Source organism: Haliotis asinina, chromosome 5 (assembly GCF_037392515.1).
Source record: "Haliotis asinina isolate JCU_RB_2024 chromosome 5, JCU_Hal_asi_v2, whole genome shotgun sequence".
NCBI lineage: Eukaryota > Metazoa > Mollusca > Gastropoda > Lepetellida > Haliotidae > Haliotis > Haliotis asinina.
Window position 1 is genome coordinate 13,558,321 of NC_090284.1, and position 24,889 is coordinate 13,583,209.

A 24,889-nucleotide genomic window follows, 5' to 3' on the forward strand; every position below is an offset into this window, starting at 1 on the left:
GTGTTTTGGGAGGGAGGCCGTAGCGTATCATTTATTCTTTCATTCATTCACATATGTACTTCTTTTTTCTTTATTTATTTCATTCATTCACTGATTATTCTTGCTCAATTAGTACAAAGGGTAAAGAAAGCAAGGGAGTGACCTATCCCTGTTGTAGATTATCCCTGGTTGTTGCTTTGGTACATAAAGCCACAGACATTCTAAAACGAAGAAACGAGTTTTGTTCAACATGCATGTATTCATAAGTCACACTGAAAAATATGAATGGTAGTGTGTAAGGCTAAGAAGGAAAATCTACAGTTTCGTTATATTCCATGCGTTTTCGCATAACGTCTCCACATAGACGCCCACAAAGGACATTAGTCGTTTCGAAAATAGCATTTGCTCCTTCCGCTGTTCGCGAGACTACACGAGATCGAAAGGGCACCTGTGGAAACAGGCAAACCAAGATCACTGAGAGGGTTACCTCTTCGTTTATTTTTCGTGCAATAATAGCTATTTGGGGCTGATCAAGCCGGCCTCATGGCAGAAATCAGGCAAAGAAATGTGACAAGTGCAGAGCAGCCGACAGAGGTGAGATTGGCTCTCGAAATGATACATGTTTTGGATAGGAAGTCAGCCAAAACACGGAAAACTGGTCATCATAAAATCAGAATAAATTTGCAAAATTATTGCGAAAATTGATCTTCACTGAATTCTTCGAAATAATGTGCTTTCGATTAATGTTACAACACGGTAGTGTTTGTTTGGGTTTTACATAAGTTCATTGTAGCATATTCACTTGAACCTCTTGTAATATTTTGACAGTGTGTTGTGATGGAACTCATCATCCAATAATCCTTAGTGATAAAAATAGACGCTTGTGACAAGTTAACAATTTTCGCACCATTCGAAATGTAAATATAGTGTTGTCAACACGAGTACCATTTCTTTAGTACAACAGGAACTGAACTTCATGGAATGTCTTGCACTGTATGTGATATGTTTATGTCAGTAAACATGCAAAGCTTACTTTCATGTTTGAAAGGGTAGGTAACACTGTTTATATCAGTAGCATGAATCTGAAATAAATCAACAGATGACATGTATGAATGTTCAGATTACTTATGATATGTGGTGTGTTAAATTTGCTTTCATAAGGAATGAGTTAATGAAACATTGTGCTTAAAGAGAAAGTGAAACAGACAGTATGTTAACTGTTGTGTGCATGTCAACTTTAGGCTAGGTGCAGGGAACTCTGGGTAGGAGAGTGATTGGCTTCATACTATAAGGAGTGGTGGGGTAGTCCTGTGGTTAAATACCTGCTTGACACACCGAAGACCCACATTCAATTCCCAACGTGGGTACCAAACCATTGATCATTTAATGGTGTTCTTTTCTGTAATTTTGCTGGAAAATAACTGGAAAAGGCATAATTACCCAGTTGATACTTTAACATTATAGCAATAACAATGATTATCATACCTATCACAGACAAGTCACTATTTGATGTATGTGTTTGTCTGCACTCTGATGTGATCAGCTGTTTGAGGTGCAGGGTGACCTCAGCATTAATTTGATTAAAGCGTAGCTGCAACCGTCAAAATAAACATAATACAGACACAATTATCATTTATTCATTATATATGATATGTATGGCTGATCATGAAAACCAAGTAAACAAGATCATAAGTGTTCAATCACAAATCATAAGCGAAATATTTTGTTTACTGCTCATGAAAAGAATTACCCAGGATACTGAACCCAGTCAGAGAGTGTGGTTGTGCACTCAGTATATCATAGACTTAGCTCCAACATGGCGGCCCTCATAGAGTTGGTTCATCAACGTGCGAAGGAAAGATTTGGTATTTCATGTTTAACTGAAAATCAGAAACTGGCAATAGAGAGTGCGGGGATCAATCGCCGTGATTGTAGAAACAAAAGAAGATATGACAGGAGTAACCTCTGTGGGAAGAGAAAGTTCTAGTATAAGGGCAGGAGAAGTGTAGTCTTGGTTGTGTATACAAACAAGTACATAGTCTACTTGTTACATAAACATAAAACATGTTGATTGTGATAAGCAGCCTCTGTCACAGACAAAACTCAGTGTCTATATTAATGACACCTATATGTCTACCTGCCTGTCTGCTAATGACAATGTGCAATGCACAACTTTAATCATTGACCACAGGCAGTTTGAATTTAGCACCTGTCAAGCTATGTACCATAAACAAAAGATCAGCAAATGAACTAGCCAATGAAAGTCCTCGTTAGACTTTATGGCTCGTCCACCAACTGTGACTGGGTTCAGAATCCTGGGTGCACATTTGATTTGTGATTGTATGCATATAATTTTGTCCATTTGGTTTTTCACAATCAGCAATGTATATTATATATTCTGAATAAATGACAATCATGTTTTGATTAAGTTTATTTTTGGGTTGCATCTAAGCTTTAAGAATAAGTCAGTCTTGTTGGAGTCTCATCATTTGTTAAACCCATGACAACAATCTCTTCAGTGTTACAGATTCGTTTTACAATATATCATGTGTAAACAGTACCTTTATACAGTGTTGAATGATTTACAAAATCTTGTTTAGAAGACTTGACTGAAGTATGTGGCGACATTTACATGATTGAGTCTAAACTTTTGATGGGAAGTATATGTTGTCATTTTTTTGTTTGTTGTTTAATGCCACACTCAGCAAATGTCCAGCTATATGAAAATGGTCTGTGAGTAATCAAACTGGACTGGACAATCCAGTGATTGACATTATGAGCACCAATCCATTCAATCTAGATTCAGTGACATGCACCAACCAAGTTGACCATCCTTACTGCCCGATCATGTTAACTGCCTCTTAGGAAAAACATGAATTGCTGAAAACCAAGTTCTAATCAGGATTTCTGGAGTTTTAGTGTTATCAACTTTCAAAGTAAAGCGATCAACACAGTAGATAACACTCGTACATATATCTTATCTTGTAATGAAACCGTTAGAAAGGAAACATTCACAGTATGTTATATTGTCCAGCAGAATGTGCTCTTATCATGCAACCATGAAAAAGTAAAGGTAAGATATATAAACAACAGTTACCATGGTTACTGACTGTATAACTGAAAATACTTTTCCAAGCAGAGTCTAGATGCAGAAAATAGTGATTTGTTGCGTTTTGATTGGCCAGTGCCTACTTTCTCTCAGTTATTCAAAAAGTTAGTTAAAATTTGCATATTGATTTGCTTGATGCCTGCATGGTGAGTTGTAGATTTTAATTGTGATTTCTGAAGTTAATCTTAACAGAATAAATATTATATATTTAAGAAGATTTATTGTCATAGTTAAGCAAGTTGCTGATTTATCAATGTGCAAGACATTATTAGCTTAGTCTTGCAACAAGACTTCATTCTGTAGGTCCACCATAAAGGTTAGATTTACAGGTCTGATGAACAAGTGAGTTCTGCAGTTTGTTACAGATTAGGTGTGTTGGAATGTGAGTGTGAGACTGTCGGATTTTGGAGTCAAAATAGTCTTGATTGATCGGTTCCCATCATTAGTGATCGGATAAAGCCTATTGTCGGATTAATGATTGGCAGATCAATGGAACTTTAATGTAATTAGTAGCCTCTATGTGTCCAGCCTGTGTCACATGAAATCAATGTAGTACTTTGAATATGTTAAACCGCCATGTAAGATGATGTTTAATTGTATTGTGATGTTAGGCTGGAATGATGTCACAATGGAAAAGATCGTGATCATCCTGGCAAAGATTGTGGACATCTTTGATGATAGTTGTTTACCAAGAAGGTGATGCTAACCAGTACCTTTTTCTAATTGTAAATTCTGAAGGGTAAGAGAAATGAAATGATCTGTTGTGGGTCAAACTTAAAGTATATTCACAGAGTTTTACTCACAAACATGGGGTGCCTGGGACCCTAATTATTCATATTCACTCAGGGTCTTAGCGGGCAGTGTGAAGGCCATGTGAAGTAACTGTATAGAAAACTGTATGTTCTGATAATTTCTTTCGATTTCCTGGAAGGAATCATTGATCAAAGGGACTGATGGATGAAATAATGCAAGTAACCATAGTAACTGCTCTGTGAAAGAAACAAGCAAACCCTTAGCTCATTTGTAGATGTTGGTGCAGTGAATGGTATTGTGTGCCCCTCAAGGTACAGTGAATTCTCATGTACGTCCTTTCTGTACATTTGTGTGGTATTGCATGTACATTTGTTTTTCATGTGAAACCCTGTATTCATATCCTGTTCCTGATGTTTGCTACAGTAAGTGGAAAGCTGTGGTTACCTTAACTGTCATGTATCACATGAGTGCAGCATGTGTGTTTCCAGTTCTTGGGGTAGAAGTGTCAGGAAATTTTGCTATGCTGTAACATTGGGCACCACATCTTATCTGTTCAGCTGAGTGAATAGGACGTAAAGAAAATGTGAAATTCGTGATTTAAAATCACTTGATATGATAATTTACGGTAGTATTTGTATTCGCTGTACACTAGCTAGGGTCTTATATGCAGAGATCTGCCAATCAGTGCACACTCTATTTCACATGGAATTCAAGTATGCGATTAATGAATATTCAATGAAATCCTGAATAAAATGAATATGGGCAAGATAAAAATGAGCATGATAAATCCACCTGTACATTACATTGTACACAGTTATAAGGAAATATAACATAGCTCGGAATGGCAGTTCAACACCGCACATCTGATGTTATTTAAACACATAATTGGGCTTGCCTTAGTGGTATTGCAGCAATCCTTTACATGTGCCTAGCAGTATACATTAGTACCTGTATTTGCCATTGTCTTTTAATCTCAGCCTTGAAGTGGAGCAGGGTATATGGATTTTGAGTGAGAGGATGAGTTTAGTTTTACATGACACTCAGCAATATTACAGGTATTTAGAAGCAGTCTGTATATAGTTGAGTATGGACCAGGAATTCAGTGATCAACAGCATGAGCATCGATCCACATGGTTGGGATATGGTGACAAGTCAGTGAGCCTACACCTGACCCTGTTGGTCACTGCTTATGACAAGCAAGGGAGGTTATTACTTAATATCATTTCTAACCCCAATCTTCATGAATTATAAATTTTTATTCAGTGATTTTATTTGCTGACTGAAAGTAGGGATAAGTATTTTGATGGAATATACTAGTATCTGAAACAAATGCATTACAGAGTTATATCCCTTGTTTTGCTTTTCACATGTACTTCAAATGTACCTTACATTGAGTGAGTGAGTTTAGTTTCAAGCCACACCCAGTAATATTCCAGCTGTACGGCAGCGGTCTGAAAATAATCGACAACAGAAACTGAACACTATCAATGAATCTCAACCCTTTCAGCGAAAAGAATGTATATCTTTACATATTATTGGGGATACAGGATATGTTGCCTTCTACCTTTGAAATAGCTTGCATAATCAAGTGTGAATTATACCCATGAAGACTGTGAAACACCACTAGGATGTGAATAAGTTTAGGATTTATTCTTATCTTCACGTTACATTCATTGTGAGCCGTACCTCTGTATTTACCAGTAATATGACAGTGATCTCTAACTGAATCACCATTCAGAGATTCACCGCACACGTGACCGTGTGTGCTTTTGTTGTGGACTTTCCAGTCTGCTTGGATCATACACACAGGTGTTTTGTTGTACAGTTTTTTCTTGATCGTTTTCTTTTGTAAACACTTTAGAAATTTTACAGCTGCGTCTGAACCTTACAAAGAATGGGTGGGTTAGTTTGACCATCGCAACGAACGACCACATACCCGAACCCACACACTTCATGCTCTTTTTTATTTTTTTTCTTGTGTTGTATTTCTATAGGTTTTTGTTCTTTTAGTAATTCAGTGAACTCAGATTTCCTCATTCCACGTTCACATGCTTGCTTTGTTAGTTCTTTGACAGTAGGTGTTTTTTGATACTTTAAACCTAATAAATCTAGTAATTCATGGCTCCTCATGAGAATAACCTCTAAGTCCACGGTTGTGTGCTTGCCTTTTCAGTTCATATACTGTCAACATATCACAAAGTTAAAAACAAAGGTTGTTTATACTATATGTGAAACAATTTTCTAAACGACTATCAGTACGCAAAAAAGTATGGCTTACCCAGCATCTATTTACACAAGACACAGGATCAATTATCATCATCCCACTGATAAGGGGACATTCTGAATGGGCTCTAACATAATCGCTATTGACATTAAGGCTGTAGCAGGACATTGAGCTGGTGCATGGAACCGTGAGAGCCGTAGAACCTTGGTGACTTTGCCTTAAGTCTGGATAATCACGTGATAGCATGATCAGTGAGCTTCTTACAGGAGGCAATGAGTTCTGATTCCCAGAGAGAAAAGGAATGAAAAATATCTTTTCCAGATGAGATTAAGGGCAGACATTCCAGATATATTTCGTGTAACTACAGTTCACTCTACCACCATGTACAGTGTAATAAAGCACACTTTTGAACTGTTATAGACAATAGTAAGATGACACAGGGACAGATCGGCGTGAAGTTTTTCTTGTTACACTTTCAGTACGATTACAAGTGTGTACTCATCAAAGATACTGTGAGCGCATGTGCCTTCATGTAGAGAACGGTCTCTGTTTCAGTGTTGTTAATGATGTCACAGGGTGTTTTTCTGACTGATGTCATGACATCACAACTCTCTGCCAGTGGGGAGTGCCGGTGGTAATGGCAGCATAGTTGTGCCATGTCTGGTTCGCTCTCATTATTTGGAGACAGAATATATTGTTCTCGGGTTCGAGTATGTATAAATCCTTGTTCAAAATTATTGTGAAAATGTGAGATTTTCTGAAACATTGTCGTGTCAAAAAACATTGGCACTTAATTAGTGGCTCAGACACATGCCAAGCCACATTTACCTCACCACATGCTGCTGTCTACCATAGCAACAGAACTCTCAATTATCACTAAGTCAGAACTAGTTTGACTACCACAGACAATTACCACAAATTAGCGGCCAAACTGTCAACTTTGTCAACAGTGTGTGCGACAGAGATGATTACAAAATCTGCAAAATACTAGCAGGCAGTGATACCTTTACAAGCTCTGTCACAAATAAGGTCTTGAACAAAAGCAGCTACACCTGCCAATCCCGTAATGTAGTATACCTACTGACTTGGAAACACTACAGCAAACAATATGTTGGTGAAACCAAAAGATGTTTCAGAATGCGATTATCAGAACACTACACTGATAACATTTACAAATGTGACTGACCTGTCACATTGCATTTCAACTCGGAACATCAGACCTGTGAAGGTCACGGGGTAGAATAGGCCTTCAGCAACCCATACTTGCCATAAAAGGTGACTATTCTTGTCGTGACAGGCGACTAATGGGATCGGGTGGTCAGGCTCGCTGACTTGGTTGACACAGGTCATCGGTTCCCAGTTGCGCACATCCATGCTCATGTTGTTGGTCACTGGATTGTCTGGTCCAGACTTGATTTTTTACAGACATCATATAGCTGGAATATTGCTGAGTGCAGCGTAAAACTAAACTCACCCATCACTCTCTTATTTAAATTCTAGTCAATGCATTAAATTCTTACAGGGTGTGGAAAGGTATTGTCTTCACTTGTCATTCAACATGATTATCTCAAACCCTTTTGTGTCACACTTGGTTGTTTGTTTTTAAGACCCCAAACTTCCTTCATTTGTTATTTTTATAACTCTTTCCAGTGAAGAGATGACAGAAATGGCCATGTCATAAAATTTTGATCTTTCTGTATTCTGTATTTGACATGTTCAACAGATCAGGAACTTTCATGGAACGTTGCTAGTGCCTATGTAACACATCCTGCTGTATATCATGGCTGCTCTTATGTCATGCTTTCCTCAAAACTTGCTCTTCATTGAGACTTGGTCATTCAAGACAATAGCAGATACGCACCACTGTAATCGTGTATGGTCTTTGAATCATTTTATGAACATATTTATCTTAAAATGTATTGTTTTATTGTTAAGTGACCTGTCTTACACAAGTTTTGCAATGTTATGACACAAAACTCAAGAATACTGGTGCTCCATTAAGTTCCATACAGCGAGCGCTCTAAATGAACCCAGGTTTCCCAGTACTCCTGTATTGAAAAAATAAGGAGTACATACTCCTGATGTTGAAAACATATCTGGAACCCAGCTGGCTGATAACTCTGAAACTGCATCATGACAGTTCTCATTATTCTTGTAATATGTTGTCATGAAAGCGCTGGCATATGTGATGCTGTATCATTCTGTCAGTGATGCAGTGATGTTGTTGTTGTTGTGATCACTTTTTCGCTAAATGTCAATGGTTTATGTTCTCCAGGCCTCGTCCGATGCGGCTAAGCGGGAGGAGGAAGAGGAGGAGGCCCTACCGCCGGATCTGTCAGGAGATAAACTAGCCCAAGGGTCAGACAAGACAACCGAAGCTCTAGATTCAGCTCTCAAAGATCTCACTCCAAGGTGACAGACAATCCATGAAAATACTGTGTACAGTTTTTGGTCAGAAGGAAAACACAAACAGGTTTTTCCCAACCAGAACAGAGCCTGACTCATTTTGTTTGGCCTGTCATTCAGACCCTGAAACAAATAGATCCAAGAAAGACCATGCAAGTCTAGATTTATGTGGCAAGTCTAGGTTTCCACAGCTTGTCTCTGGGCTTCTCGATTCAGGAACTGTTTTTCCTATAAAAACAAATGTTCATTTCAGAGGCTAGGTGATAGTCTATGTTTTGCTTTGCTGTTGCATGTTTTGGAAACAAAAGAGATATTTTGTGGGTTAAATTCTTCGTTTGGATGAAATATGTTTCTGGGTTGTCATCATTGTATGCTGAGTGTCCTCAAAGAGAGAAACATCTCTGAATTTACATTACTGTATCCTCAATCCCAGAACTATAATGTTTGTTCAGCTTACTTTAGTACTCCAGGGGTACAAAAATCCCATCGTCCAATGCACAGGACAAGTCAGTTTTCATTTCGGGCAATCAAATAATTTTATCTTACTTTCTGTGGACTACTAGATAATTTCCACTTTTGGTTTCAAACTGCAAATAATCTTGGATTTCATTTCATATCTGCTCATAATGAAGCTATTAAAGTTAGCAATAGTCAGTAGGGCTAGTAGAGAGTGAAATTATCAGTCTTTGATATATAGTCCAGTAAACATTAACATCACGCATTGTGTCATAAAATCAGGGCAAGTGGAAAATTATTCAGGACAAGTTACTTTCTTGAAAATTGCTTGTCCTGTGGCAAGTGGCTTTTCAAAATATTTTTGAACCCCTGTGCTTGAAAGCTGAAGTTATAAGAGCTGATCACATTATTTTTATGGCTGCTTTATCAACAGTGAATGTCATGTGGTTTGTTCTTTCAAAGGTTTGAAGCAACTCAGCTACCAGACTTTTTTAATCAGTTGACCATGTTTGTGTTCCAGATGGAGAAACTGGGTGATACGAGGTATATTCACATGGTTGATGATATTCGCATTTGCATTCATCATTTACCTTGGACCTCTCGCACTAGTTCTCTTGGTGGGTATTAGATGATTTGAAGGGAGTGGCAAATATTAGAGTGAGTTAGTGACTCTAGTTTTACGCCATAGTCAACAGTATTATGTCAGCTTTATGGTCTGTAAATAATCAAGTCTTGGCCAGACAGTCCAGTGATCAACAGCACGAGCATCAGTCTACTCAACTTGGTAGTATTGAATATATAGAGAATTCTATATTGCCCCAAAGGCTCATGCTGATTGATGCATCTGAAGTAATTATTAAATATGAAGCTTTTCTTTTAACAATCAAGATTTATTTTGTGATCGTGAAATACACTTGGCTTCTAGATTGCTCATTATGACATTCATCATTTGTTACATTATACTCATAGTTTCACTATATGCATTTCAACTAAAATATAATGTAAGTGGACAATGATTTTTATACCCCTGGCATGTAATGCTGGGGGCTGGGAATATAGTCGACGCCTCGTCCATTCTGTCCGTTCGTCTGCAGTAATCATTTTGTTTCAAGAAGATAACACAAAAAGTATTCAATATCTTTTGACAAAACTTGGTAGACATATGAAACAGACCCTAAAGTGGTGTCTTTTGCTATTTACAGATATTTGTCATTTTTATTTTTCCATGGAAACAATTCAGACTTATTCTCCAAAGGGAGATGTGGGTTTTGTTTCCAGAGCACAAATCAAAACAACTTCTTAATATCCTTCAGCAAAACTTGGCATGTATGTGAGGTAGACCCCATTGTGGTGCCTTTTGCTATTTACAGTTTTTTTTCGTTTTTATTTTTTGAACTAAGTTAATGTTTTGACTTTTGCATCTTTACACTTAGTCATTCCTCCCTGGATCAGTATGCATCACTTAATTATGGGACATTTATATTGACAAACATGATCGGTTTTATTCAGTGTCTGTATAATACTTCAAATCAATATGGCTGCCATAAGAGCAGACGTACATATGTTGCCTGTTCATTGTATTTGGGTCAGTTCACCTCCATTATGTCCAAAATAGATTGATCTAGGTACTCTTTGAGGCCATTATTGAGCCTTAACTTTTAAAGTTTTGCCAGAACAAATTCTCCAAATTACACATTTCCAGTTCGTGTTGTCAGTAAAACCAATATTAATGTGACAAATGTGAGCCAGATATGTGGTCAATAATGAACCCAAGTTCATTCGAACCGTAGGTGATTGAACTTCAACAGCTGAGCTACTTATGACGTCACCTAACAACGGGCTTGATAATGGCCCGTCGTCAAGCATTTTGCAGGCGTTATCAAGTTACAGTGGACCGCTCATTTCTGATAATGTGCTGTCGTTTTAATGATAATTCTGTCCATTTTAGCTATAAAGCTTTTTAACGTTTTCTTCTCGGGTATATAAGAGGGAGTGAGTGTATCACAAGGAGGACGCCAGAAATAGGCTTCACACTGTACATGAGGAGAATCGTTCCCAGGACGAACGAATGTTTTGACCATTAGACTACCCCAATAACAGAAACATAACAAGGATTAAAATTGCTTCAGTCCATCGCTTCTGACAATTGCTTCCAATGTAATATTAAAATACATTCCCAAATTAGGAAAAATAATAACTGTCCAAGGGAGAAACAACTGTTCCCATTTTTCTTACCGAGGATACTACTCATGGTAGTTTCTGAAAATATTAACTAGCTACCTCTAAGCATCAGTGTTGAGGAAGTTTTGATTTTATTGAACTGTCCTGCCATGAAATAGAACTCTCACTAATTCACTCACTCACTCACTCACTCACTCACTCACTCACTCACTCACTCACTCACTCACTCACTCACTCACTCACTCAAGTAAAGCTGTGGTGTAGTCTCCTGTACTAGGTATAACAGAGACTGAGCAGTGAAGGAATACTTACATCATGTTATTGCTTCAGGTCATGGGAATCCAGATTAAATGCTTCCATGAAATCATCACCATTGGCTATGTGGTGTACAAGTCCTATGAGTTGCCATGGTTTCGAACACTCAGCTGGTACTTCCTGTTTGCTTCCAACTACTTCTTTTATGGCGAGAGTCTGATTGAGTACTTTGGAGTTCTCCTTTCAAGAACGGTAAGATGCAGAGTTTTTAGGAAATCGTTATTGCATCGTGCAACAAACTTTTGACAAAATATCATGCAAGGTAAAACATTTTAATCTCGCATCAGTTCACAAGAAAGTAACGTATGACAGAATGTTAATGTTAGGACAGTCAGATGTTTTGTTATTTATTTGTATTTGATTTTGTTTTGCCAGGAGTTCCTGAGTGCTTTTGTGACTTACCATCGATTCATCTCATTCTCCTTGTATGTTGCCGGGTTTGTTGGCTTCGTATTCAGTCTTGTCAAGAAACACTACCTCAAGCAGTTCACGCTGGTAAGTGAATGGTGGAAGTGAATGTTGAAATATGATATTTAAATGTTATATTTTAAAGGATAGACATTTCTTCATTTCAAACAGTTCAGACAGGTCACCATTTCTGTAGCAGTGCTGATAGTGGCAGCAAAGAGACTAACATTGAGTCTCTGAAAATAAAAATGATAAGGAGTCCAGAGATTTTCTTCATTTTCCGAAACTGAAATTGTGGATATATAGACTTGAATAGACTGTATTAGGTATATTTGTTTCAGGGTCTGTATGACAGACCATGTCAAACAAGGTTCATGTAGTCACAGAAGTAGACAGTAATGTGTTGGATGTTGTTTCAGTTTGGCTGGACCCACGTGACGCTGCTGATAGTAGTGACCCAGTCCCACCTCATCATACAGAACATATTTGAGGGCCTGATATGGTACGTACAGGAGTTGTCAAAATGGAGACTCTTGGTTTCAGGGGACGCAGTCTTGGTTTCTGTATTTGTTTTTTAACACCAAGTATTCAAACTGTATGACTTAAGTCTGTAAGTACATGGCAACTTATTGAATTGGAGTGGTGAAGCTCAGAATCTTGGGTGATGGTGTCATTTGTTTACATCGCATAATATCAGTCACTTGACTTTCCTCCAGTAAACACCCTGGACTTCCAGACCAGACGCTTATTGCTATAACTAGGTGTATTTAATTGTTCCCTGCTGCACATTTAGCGCAAAGCGGGGGATATAGTATTAAGCTCTGTCAGTCCATTCATACGAATTAGAATATCTTAAGAACGGTTGACTAGATTCTTTCCATCACTGTATTAGAAAGGTCCCAGTCAGGTTTGGTGACCTTGACCTTCATTTCAAGGTGACAAGGGAACTTTAGCATTTTACCCTTGACAGCAAGATGTCTTACAACCTTCACTTCCGTTCCTTTTTTAGTTTGATTTGATAATTTGCGGCAAGGGATTACTTCACCTTAGTGACAATGTTTGTTATGTCATAAACTACTGAAGCTTATTAGAGATCAGGTGCTTATGAGAGGAAATACTGTATTTACATTTCTTACAGGTTCACAGCTGTTGCATTGCTAGATGGCAAGGGCAATGGTGTAGCCTAGTGGTTAAATCGTTTGCTTGCCGTACAAAATACCCTGGTTTGATTCCCAACTTGTATACAATGTGTGAAGCCCATTTCAGGTGTCCCCTGTCATGATATTGCTGGAGTATTGCAGAAAGGGACATAAAACTAAACTCACTCACTATTTCTACATGGCTAGTGACACATGACAAGATTGTTTGTAATGGAACTTCATGCTTGTATATCTTTCTCCACAGGCTGCTTGTTCCTACATCGATGATCATCTGTAATGACATCATGGCCTATATGTTTGGGTTTTTCTTTGGAAAGACTCCCCTCATTAAACTGTCACCCAAGAAAACATGGGAGGGTTTTATTGGTGGTGCCCTCTCAACCATCATCTTTGGCATTCTTGTGAGTACACCTTGAATCATTAGAGCCCACTGACCACATAAACTATTCATTGTTCATTCATCCTTTTCTCGGCAAAGTAATTTTTTAAGGATATGAAAAACGTATCATTGAGCTTGGTAATTGTTTGTACTTTACTAAATATGAGCATTATGTGTCTCTCTCTTGAGTATAATGAAATAGGAATATAATATAGGTGGGTTTGATCCCCGCCCACATCCAAATGAAAGGTGTTAAGATAGGGTTGTTCCCTGCCTTCCGCTCAGTATTAATGGGTGAAACAAGAACTGGTCGGCTCAGAGTCAGTGTAATGTGTCTGAGTAGGGTTTAACTGTGGCATGGTAATACTTGTTATTTTTTCCTTATCCTGACTCATGCTTATTTGCTAATCTCCTCCCTCTATGTGAAGATGGTGGAACACTTGAAGTTCCCTTTTGAAGTGGACGTACAATCACACTCACCCACAGGAAGCCTCCACATTTCCCGCCACATCGGTCACATGACCAGACCTGTTTGTCACTCTCTCCTCCATCGCCTGACGAGATGATTTCAGTCAACTTGAGCCCCTACAGTGTTTTAATGTCCTTTTATATTTCAGTCTTTTACACAAATTTAGTGTTATACCACTTTAGTCAGTATTACTTATTATTACGATATGAAATTATATGAAATTGTGGATTAATTTACGTATATTTCATCATGTGAATTACGTTTTCAATGATGAAATTGTGCTCCTGGTGTAGGCTATGGCTGTCTGCAGCTGTTACATATTAGTATGTTTTACTTGCACAGTTATTTGTTGTTCCGGTGTTCATGCACAAATTTTTACGTAAGCTTTCTCAAGTCATGTCTGGTAATTCTATTCTAATTGCATCTGGTAGCCATGTGCTAACTGCGGCTGATATTCAGGTTTATAGTGAATCGCCAGACGTACCCTGGGGAGGCTGTCGGGATAACATGGAGACTAGGTCCTGGTCCCAGAAGAGATCATCATCAGAATCAATGTCCTCTCAACCAAAGAGGATGAAGTCATCTACGTCTTCCAAAACTAGTCTTCAACTACTAGATAATATTATCATCGCTGAAACAACGGACCAGCTCTTCTACGAAGTCCTGCAGCGATGAAATCGTCCCTCTCGACAAACGAGACATAAATGATGAATCTCGACTCTTACTACCTGAGGTACAGAGCTTCAGGGAATTGCAAACATCGACAACGTCTACACACAACATGGATGCTTCTGCAAATCAGCCACCGCAGCATTTCGACATCGTCAGTCATCAACAGCTATTACAGTCACCTTGTGTGACAATTCAATAGCTGTAACAGGTCCATCGAAATGAAGAAGATCTAACTGTGTGAACGCTCCCATTCACAAAGATCTTCACCATCAGTTGTATCATCTCGACACAGTTTAGAGGATACACTGTGTGAATACTCCCGTTCATGAAGATCTTCACCATCAGCTGTATCATCTTGACGCAGTTTAGAGGATACACCCTTTATTGACTCGGCGAGTACATGCACATACGCATGCACGTATCCTGTTAGAGTTGCAAGGATTCGCGACTGCAACCCCTGATCATCGCAGACGTTGTCATCGTTCATCATCTTTGCCAGATTTTGCCTCTCCAAGGGATGCATACATTTTTGCCAACTCCAGGGATGCATGCGGAAATGACGATCACTCCAATGTTCCGTTTGCAGAAGATGACTTATTGGAGAGTCGCCGGCTTACAGAAGAGGGCAAAAGAAGTTGTCTTTTTGGTCTCAGAGATTGGATTACGATTTGCCTGGACCTCAAATCACCATTGAAGGAGTCCTACTACATCCCTCTGCTACGAGATGATCTACGGCGACTTGACATCTTGTCCTTACCTCCGATTATCCATTACCACTACAACAATGGCAGTGTCCTATGGATCTTCTCACTTCATCACATCATTTGAACCAAAGGGAAAGACTACAACTACACCCATTACAACATTGCAAAGACTTATTTGACAGAGCTGAACTGCAAGAATCATCTCAATGTAGATGCGTTGCTACAAGATTGGGATGCCCATCTGGACAAGGTTGCAGCAGGAATTTCAACAAGCAAGGAACGCACTCTGCGTGTCAACCACCTGGAGATGAAACTTCTAATCACCACAGTATGACACTGGTCGACCGCATTGAGGAACAGACAACTGATGGTGCAGACTGACAACTCCACAGTAGCGTTCTACATTAATAAGCAAGGGTCAACATGATCTCACAAGGGTCCACATGAAGTAAGAGCCTTGGCATCACATTGAAATAGCTCGTTCCGGTGTGTGTGTGTGTGTTGTGGGGGTGGAGGAGTACTGGACATACCTACATTGCAACCAATAGAATACATTGTGGTCTGACCCACGGCCGGTTCCATCAGATTCTGTCAGCAAATAAGCTTGAGTCAGGATAAAGAAAAATGTGTAATTTTCAGAATATAATTGATATTTAATACTTATCCTGACTCATGAAGTCAAGCCCTCCCTAAAACCCCACTCAGAATCGTTGGATTCTCTGCATTTCTTGTATCAGGCCTGTGGAATTACAGAGAGAGTGACAAACAGGGCTGGTCATGTGACCGATGTGGCGGGAAACGGGTAGGCTTCCTGTGGGTGAGTGTATTTGTATAGGAACTTCAAGGGATTTCAAGTGTTTCTCAATCTTCGCATAGAAGGAGGAGATAAGCAAATAAGCATGCATCAGGATAAGTATAAAATATCAATTTTATCGAGAAATTCCATATCTCAGTGAGTTAGTGCAAATAGCCACACATACACACACATGCATGTTGTCATATGAGGGTATATTTAAAGTAGAACGTTAAACCCCATGTTACCTCACCTCACCTGATATCACAATGGTGTTTCAGCATTTTATTTTGTATGTTAAAGCTTACACGCAACCCAAAAATTAAACATAATAAAAACACAATTATCATTTATTTATGACATATAATATACATTTCTGATTATGAAGAAAAACCCAAATAAATAAAATTATAAGCATACATTCGCAAATCAAAAGTGCAATATTAACCGATATACTAAGGGCCTTTTTGCATAGCATATAGTAATAGGTGTTAAGTTCAAATTACCTGTGCTAAGTGATTGAAGCTGTGTATTGCATATTGTCATCAACAGACAGGCAGTCAATAAACCAGATGCTGAGTTTTGTGTGTGACAGAGGCTGCTTATCAAAATCGGCATGGGTTTTTTAATGATTATTTACTATTTTTTGTTTGTGTACACAAAGACAATTAAACTACTCGTGCTCACGACCTTATTATCTGGGTATCCTGCTACAAGCTCCACAAACCTATTCACTGCGCATACGCTATGTGTACTGCATAGCACAGCTGTTGAAACCACTTTTCACCCCAGCTGGAGTGAAATAAGTGAATCGTTTAAGTTCAGCTTTGCTGAATTTGAAGTTGAATTTGCATTTTTGACAATTTGATACAGAAAGTCCATACCAAAAGGTATCAGAATCTGCAAAATTGAGTTTTGCGTAGCATGTAGGCTTAAACAAATTCAGCCAGCAAGTTTAAAGAAACAAACAACAATAGTAAACTGGAATGTGAGGTTAAATGTGTGGTACCATGGTTACACATGTGACACCTACTGAAAGTCTACTGTAGATGTTAATATTGCCATCAGCCATAGTTGGAGTGCACATTGATGCAGTTAAGTATTAGTCAGTGTTGCTGTGTTTTCATCAGGTACATGACATCTTTTTCTTTGCTCCAGTTGTCATATGCACTTGTGCAGTTTGACTTCTTCGTTTGCCCAATCCACTACGACGACCTGAAGGGGGCACTGTCGATGGAGTGTGAGAGAAATCCAGTGTTCAGGGTCACAGAGTACAACCTGCCAGAGACCATCCAAGGACTCTTTAGTTTGGTATGGCTGACATGTGTCAATCTTTCTTTTTCTTTTCTGAGAGAAGTGTAATACCTTGTAGTGGCTGTTGCTGCTGCTGCTGCTGTTGTCATTGTTGTTGTTTTAACTAAGACTGTGACATCCTTTGTAGGTTCGCATTCCATGGACCAGCATCAAGATATACCCCTTCATCCTCCATTCAATAGCACTCTCCATCTTTGCCTCCGTCATCGGACCATTTGGGGGATTTTTTGCCAGTGGTTTCAAGAGGGCTTTCAAAATCAAGGTGAGACATAACTGATTTGGAATCCAAGCAAACAAACCTTACTGCTGAAGATGCAGTGTGCGTTTTAAACAAGCAAACACTTGCATGCGATGTACAGCGATTTGCCAGACAAAGGAGCGCTACCTTTCAGCCGCTTGCAATCGCTGCATAAGGTCGCTTCGCCCTCAAGCCAAAATGGCAGCTTAGGGAAATTTGAAATTCGACAGCTGAACAAGAATTGTTCGACTGGCTAATTGGCAAAGAGAGCTTACATTCCGTCAGCCTCAGTTTCTTCCACACTTTCAATGTAGTCATCAACAATCATAAATAAATCATGGAACTTTGTGTGGGCATGTTAAACGACATGTTAGAACGTGCAGTGAAGCAACTGATTCAATATTCTTTTAGTTTTAGTGAAATGAAACTTTGTCAAAAACAGCGAAAACCAATGATGCTGAAACACACTAGCACCGTGTCTGATTCAAACTCCCAAACGCAACAGCCTAGTGAGTGTGGAAGACACCCGAAATTACATGCCCTCAGCAGGCAAATGCATGAAGTTATTGTTTTGGTTTGAGATAACTTAACAGTGGGCATTCAGATTGCGTTCAGTTGAGTACTGTAAGCTCTGCAGATATTCTGGATAAGATCAGGTGTCGAACAGTGGATGTTGGTCATAACAGGTGATGAAATAGATAAGGTGGTTAGGCTTGGTGATTTCATCGACATTGTGTCATGAAACTCTCATCATGAGTGCTGCGCTAAACGTCCATCACTGGACTTCATGTTCCAGGCTTAATTATTTACAAGCAACCTTCATATTGCTTTTTTTGTAATAGTAGCCTGTGGTTAAGGTGTTTTCTCATCACACCGGACCCAGGTTGGATTCCCCACAGACCAGGTTGGATTCCCCTCATGGGTGTAATTTGTAAAGCCATATTCTTGGGTTCCCGCTGTGTTCTTGCTTGGAATATTGCAGGAGTATTGATCAAAGCAGCCAAAAACTCAAATTCACTTACTCAATCATATTGCTAAGATCTCTCTGTTAGTTGATGAAAGGTATAGTTGATAGTTGCAAACTGAAGCACATGTAACAGTTTCATTGGGACAACCTTGTATACTTTTAGACAGATGCCAACTCTAGAGAAGATCACTTTTGTTGAGTAATGAAACTAACGATGACTACGTAACCTTTTACAATCATTGATTACTGAGTAATTTCTGTTAATTTGTGCAGGACTTTGGTGACACAATCCCTGGGCATGGTGGTATCATGGATCGGTTTGACTGTCAGTTCCTAATGGCTACGTTTGTTCATGTATACCACTTCAGTTTTATCAGGTGAGTATTTCTGCTATGGTGATGGACATTGTGTCCTTCTTACATTGATGACCATGAAGGTTGGGGGTAGAGTAGGTCTTCGACAATCCATGCTTACCATGAAAGGTGACTATGCTCGTCATAAGAGGTGACTAACGGGATTGGGGGGTCAGACTCGCTGATTTGGTTGACACGTTATCGGTTCCCATTTGCACAGATTGATGCTCATGCTGATGATCACTGGATTGTTTGGTCTAGACTCCAATATGTACAGACCGCCACCATATAAGTGGAATATTGCTGAGTGCAGTGTAAAAGAAAACTCACTCACTCACTCTTATATTGATCTTGTTAGCACTATAATGATGGTTCAACCTATCAAAGGATTGCAGTTGTTGAGTCTCCGATGACAATTAGTCGATGGTAGAAACGAAAAACTATCAGTGTATCTACAGTATGTGTGACTATCAATAGTTAGTTTAATTCACTTCCATTGATAAATGAACAGCACAAACTACAGGAAGTACCATGTTAACTTTGCTTTAGAGTTATCTGCCCTTGCAAACTTGCATTTTCATTGAGCCTATGTTTCTTAGAACTTTCTTGTCAGTTATTAGAGGAAAACTGGAACTGCTTCAGCTTTTTTTTATTTTATATAAACTGCACAGTTTAGAGGAAATGACTTCGAATGAGACAATTCAAGGACAGTAAAGCTATTTCTAAGATGCTTCGGTGAAAGATCAAAGGCACCAAAAGAACTTTATCAGACACTTTTTGCATTACGTCTCAATGTGTTTGGGTCACTGCACAATTCTAAACTGTCCCCTAATAAATGAACACTTTTGCATTATGTCAGAATGTAACCGACATCACAATGCATATTAGTTTTCATCGCCTTGTACAGCCTCCTACATTAAAATACTCATCTTGTTTCTTGGTTTGCAGTTGCATCACTGGTGGAAACATTAAGTTTATATTTTCTGACAGTTATAATGTCTCATGTTCAACTCACAATTTTACAGTGACAGGGTAATGTTTGCAATGTTTACATTCCCACAGTACAATCGTGGGATGTCGCTTGTCTAGTCAACTTCAAATGCATGTACTGATCTAAACTTATGTAGGTAGTAGAAGTATGATGTTCATATTGCCCCTTATGGTTTAAGTTAATCACATGTAAGTAAAATGATTTAGTGAATATATTTATCCCGAACATGAACCATCTTCCATTCAAAGCCTAGGGATCTAAAAAATGTACTTGTGTTTCAGAATCCCCAACCCACAGAAGTTGCTGCAGCATGTGTTGATGCTGAAGCCGCACGAGCAGCTGCAGGTGTTCAACCTCCTGCGGGATCGACTTGCCGAGCGTGGAATCCTCAACTCCACTCACTCATTGTGATCCATGCTTCACAAGAATCTTCAGCATGTTGTTATTTATTGTTCCATAATATTTACAAGTGTCTCAATAGTTGGGTTTGGAGGAATTTACAAAAACAACCTTTTTATGAAGATTTATCCTCTATAATACAGGTTGTTCAGCTTGACTTGACCTACACATGCATGACCCAGGAGGTCAAATAAACGGCACAAGCGGCTGGTCGAGTTAACTTCATTAAATAGGTGAACAGAGAATGTTGTTATTGTTGCATTCATGCCAAACATGCTTACATGGAATCGTTGCAGAACTTGTCTCAGTTGCTACAGCTGCCTGCTGCCTAAAAACCGGAACAGGAAACATTAAACCATCTGTAGCTTCTTTTTTAAATAAAGTTAGGACATTGCTGATGATTTCTCAACACTGAGATGTCAAACAGTGACCTTATGTCTGTTCGGACATGTTGACAATCACCTGACAAAGGTGCACCATTTCACAATAATAGACCTAACTGAAGTACTGTCAGAAATAGGAAAAAAACTGATTTTTCATGTTTATGTCTATGATTTAAGTAGTTGATATGCGAAATGTAAAATATCTGTTAAAGTAAGTTCTGCCTAACTACAGTTCCAGTGGTAGGGAGACAGGAAATGTGAAAAAAGGACTTTATTTAGTCAATATTACTGCAGAAAAGATCAATGTGGATTTTTGCAAAGTCTAAAGTTACTTATTTGGAAAATGCCATGGCTTTATTCAAATTAGTGTGCGATGCTATTGTATTAGAAAGGTCACGTTTTAAGTGTCCATTTTGAAATTAAACTTACCTTCATTATAGACGATAGCTGACATAAACAATAATGGTTTTCATACTGAAACTATTAAATATGTAGCTACTGTGGAGTCTCACTATCACTATGAAAAGAAACAGGTAGGAGAGGGGTCATCTCAAAAGCAAAACCAGGACATGTGAAGCAAACGATAGCTGGGGTCAGGCTCAGGGATAGAGATATCAGCTTATGATAATCCCTTAGGGGAACTGTGTACATGACAAGTCATAACAATTTACAAATAATATCCAGTCCTGTTGATCTTCAGGTGGTCATTACTATGGGTATCCGGCATCATACTCGTTTACATATAACAACATAAACCTCATCACAGAAAGACATGTAGGATGTCAATCAATAGATGTGACATATTCAGCACACATGAAAAAGCACAAAATATCTTTGAGGTGACCCCTTGTGCCAGTAGGCAGCATGTACATTTCATGCCAGATGTGTCCACAGTCCGTCGATGGTCCGTTGTCACACCTGACTGAGCGACTTAATTGCCATCTATAGTCTGATCTATTGTTTTCAATAGCTATGTGTATTTTTTTGTTTTGTCCAATTTTATGAGTAAACAGGCTTTTCAGGATATCCTCTTATGCATTCCAGTAAGTGTCAAGTTAGGCCGAAGTGAGTTATTTCGACATATCCTATTTGGAGTTGTGTAGTTTTGAGGGATAAAAACCAACAGCCTAAAAAGAGTTTTTTTCTATTTCTGATGTTACCTTATCTGTGACACGGTCACCTTGGTATAAATTTGATCAGGTCAAGTTGAACAACTAGTGTTTTCCAAACATATAAATGACATAAATTTATAAGGAAATAACATTTTGACAGTACTGTAAAAATGGTTGAAGATTTTAATTTTTGATGTAAGTATCATCTGGAATGGTTTATTCTGAGATCCCATTATTTGAACACTTGGTTCATCTGCCATAGATTTTATTGTTGTTTTAGTTGGGAAGTATGTGATGAACGTCAGTGAAAGAGTAGTTTTATGTGATGAAAATTTATACAGAAATAGAAATTTTAACAAATGGTTGAAATCTCAATTGCATACTGATGTTGGTGTTTTCTCTCATGAATTGTACATAATTAAACATGTATTGTAAACATGAGGTTCCATTTCTGTTTGAGTTGTGTATGTCAAATTTTATCACCAGATGTCCATATTGAATGTTCTGAAATATTTAAAGGGGTTATTGTGTGTGGTGTTTTGACTGTCCATGGAATTAGTGGCAGACAGGGGTAGATATGTGGTTTACGTTGTGAAGGTAAAATACTTTCACAGAGATAAATATACTGACTATAGTACCTGCTAAACAACGTCCTAGTGTTTAATGGTGGTATCAATAAATAGTCATGTGAAAAAATCATTGTTGAGTATATTTAATATTTTCGTAAGTGTCCGAAAAATGAACTCATGTATTACAAAGACTAATAGAATGGCATTTTGTGTCTCCAAATCATATGTGATTCAAAACATTTCAATATTAAGCTGTAAATTGTAAGTGAGAAAATGATCATATATGTTTCCGAAGGACACTTGGTCGCTTGAGCTGTGATGATTTGATGCGTAATTTTCTGTTAGATATATGTTACCTTCATTCAGACCCTGTCTGTATCTCTAACATATTGCTGTAACTTCTTACCAGTCCACCAATATATATCAAGTCAGGAAGTTGTCCATATTGACAAGGCTGTATTGTGGTGGTTTCAGAGTTGCCTCCCTTTGAACGAACTGTGCAGTGATAAAATTTTGGATTGACATATATTTCTTTATATTGTATCCATTTAGATATAATGTGTAGTAGATGTAATTAAAATTGTACCTAATGTAACTTTGAGGATAAGGACTTATACACAAGCATCATACAGTTTGTATAGTATTAATGTTTAGGGCTTGGTAAACTATTTTTTTTTGTGAAATCAACTGGAAGTCTGACTGGGTCTTGAGTTACATTCAATGGACTTGCTTCCCTACCCTCCCAGATGCTATAACTAAGAGTGAATTTAGGTGATATGGAACCCTATGTGATAAATAAATACACAGAAAGTCAGAATGTATGAAAAGTTCCTTCATTAACACCACTTCAAGATTTGATCTGATGTAATACAAGCGAAAAAGAAAGATATTTTCTATACCTAGTTTGCAACCTGCACCATTGCTGTGGACAGTTTTCATGTGTTCCTTCAATAATGTGTCATGAACGTTGAAAGATGCTAATAGTGTAATATTCCCAGATTTCAAAGATAGATTTTTCAAATCATCAAAGTGGTTTAATTCAGATTTTCTAAAAGAAATATTTCAGTTTCAGAAGACTTCATAAAGACTCATGTGATATTCTACAATTGCTACAAAAAAGGTCTTTGTAGAATTTGTGTAATTGCATGTACTCCTTGTGTGATCAGCTGTACTAAATGTTTTCAAGTATTCTGTCTGTAACCGTAGTTACCAGCTTTATTTTGTTCATGCTCACTCTTGAACACAGTCATCTGAATATATTTTACAGATACAAGTATTTATATCGCATGGTATATTAGAATGTATTGGGAGTTAAAGTGTTTTACAGTGGTTTCACTATCTGTACATCCAGGTTGTCTTTTCTACATGCAGAGGTAAATATTCAAATGTTGAATCATTTTCAGCCATTTAGTAGTGGTGTAATAAAGGGGAGATAACAAAGTGACAAAATTCACTTCTGCATGTACACATGGAATTTCAAAGGGAACAGTTTGTGAATGTGTTTCTGTGTAAATTGTAGGTTAACTGGTAAAATAGTGACTGAATTTGTCATATTATTGTACTTGATATTCTGATACCAAGAAAAACGAGGCAATACTTACAATCTTGAACACATTGCAGTATACTTGTATTCTGTGGTTTTTTGTTATTGGTATTCATGGTATTTATATCTCAGTACTTGTTATGTGACAGGAAGTATCTGTCGCAACTATTTTGAAACACTGAGGAACTATATAACATCATTTCTTGAAGTCACAACTCCATTACTGATTTTATTATCATATTTACCATACTTGATCCAATAAATGTCCTGACCCAAATATTAGATTAACCTATATAAGCTATAAAAGTCCCATACAGAGATGAAAGTTGTGAATTACTTTCAGTGTATTTTGTGTATATATAGAAGACAATTGCACAGAAGGGGTGTATATATAACAAATGACTACTATCAAAGTGACTGTCACCTTAGTTCCACTGACATTTGAACTTAAAATGTTTGCTACCTCTTAATCTCTGAAAGCAAATTTAACTTGTGTTTAGTTTTGTCCTCCATTGTCCCTTGTTTCAGAGTTTATTATGAATACGGCACTGATCTTTAGATTGATTAGTCGTGGGTTGCAAGTGCACTTGCTTTCACTGTAGTACAATGTAACAGTGTATATGATGACTTTTCTGTATAATTCACCAACATGACAATTTGGGTCCACAGAAAGCATTTACTTGGTAAGGACACACTTTCTGTCATGAGTGTTATACTATTTGGTTTTAGAAGCGGCGTAAAACTAAAACTCACTCACTCACTATTTGGTTTTCTCTCCCATTTGATTCCATTTATACCGATTTCTGTCTTCTTTTCATATTCTTTTAGTTATTAATATTTTTTGTTTTCAATGTTGATTAAAGTTTGTCTAGGTGTTTTATATAACCACATGTTTTCCGTCTGTCGACAGTTTCTGCCTTTACTATGCATTCTTTGATGGACTCATCCATTTCATCCAGCCCATTCACATAGCATGTTAAACTATTTCAGCAAAGTCAGCTAAATTATGAAC

At 38.0% G+C, this 24,889-nt stretch overlaps 1 protein-coding gene across 1 annotated transcript; it reads left to right on the forward strand.

Moving 5' to 3' along the window:
• Positions 1-411: 411 nt before the first annotated feature.
• On the forward strand, positions 412-23,219 carry LOC137284209 (phosphatidate cytidylyltransferase, photoreceptor-specific-like). Its single transcript, XM_067815938.1, has 11 exons — positions 412-573; positions 8,341-8,477; positions 9,448-9,544; positions 11,439-11,615; positions 11,799-11,918; positions 12,251-12,333; positions 13,236-13,392; positions 17,167-17,319; positions 17,450-17,584; positions 18,801-18,904; positions 20,153-23,219. Exons 1-11 carry the CDS (start codon positions 523-525, stop codon positions 20,280-20,282), a joined length of 1,344 nt encoding a protein of 447 aa, XP_067672039.1. The 5' UTR covers positions 412-522; the 3' UTR covers positions 20,283-23,219.
• The last annotated feature ends 1,670 nt before the right edge of the window (positions 23,220-24,889 follow it).

Coding starts and splice junctions, on each gene's coding strand:
- LOC137284209 (XM_067815938.1), top strand. CDS start 523: ATGGCAGAAATCAGGCAAAGAAATGTGACAAGTGCAGAGCAGCCGACA. Junction 9,545..11,438: donor CTCTCGCACTAGTTCTCTTG/GTGGGTATTAGA, acceptor TTATTGCTTCAG/GTCATGGGAATCCAGATTAA. Junction 17,320..17,449: donor TCCAAGGACTCTTTAGTTTG/GTATGGCTGACA, acceptor CATCCTTTGTAG/GTTCGCATTCCATGGACCAG.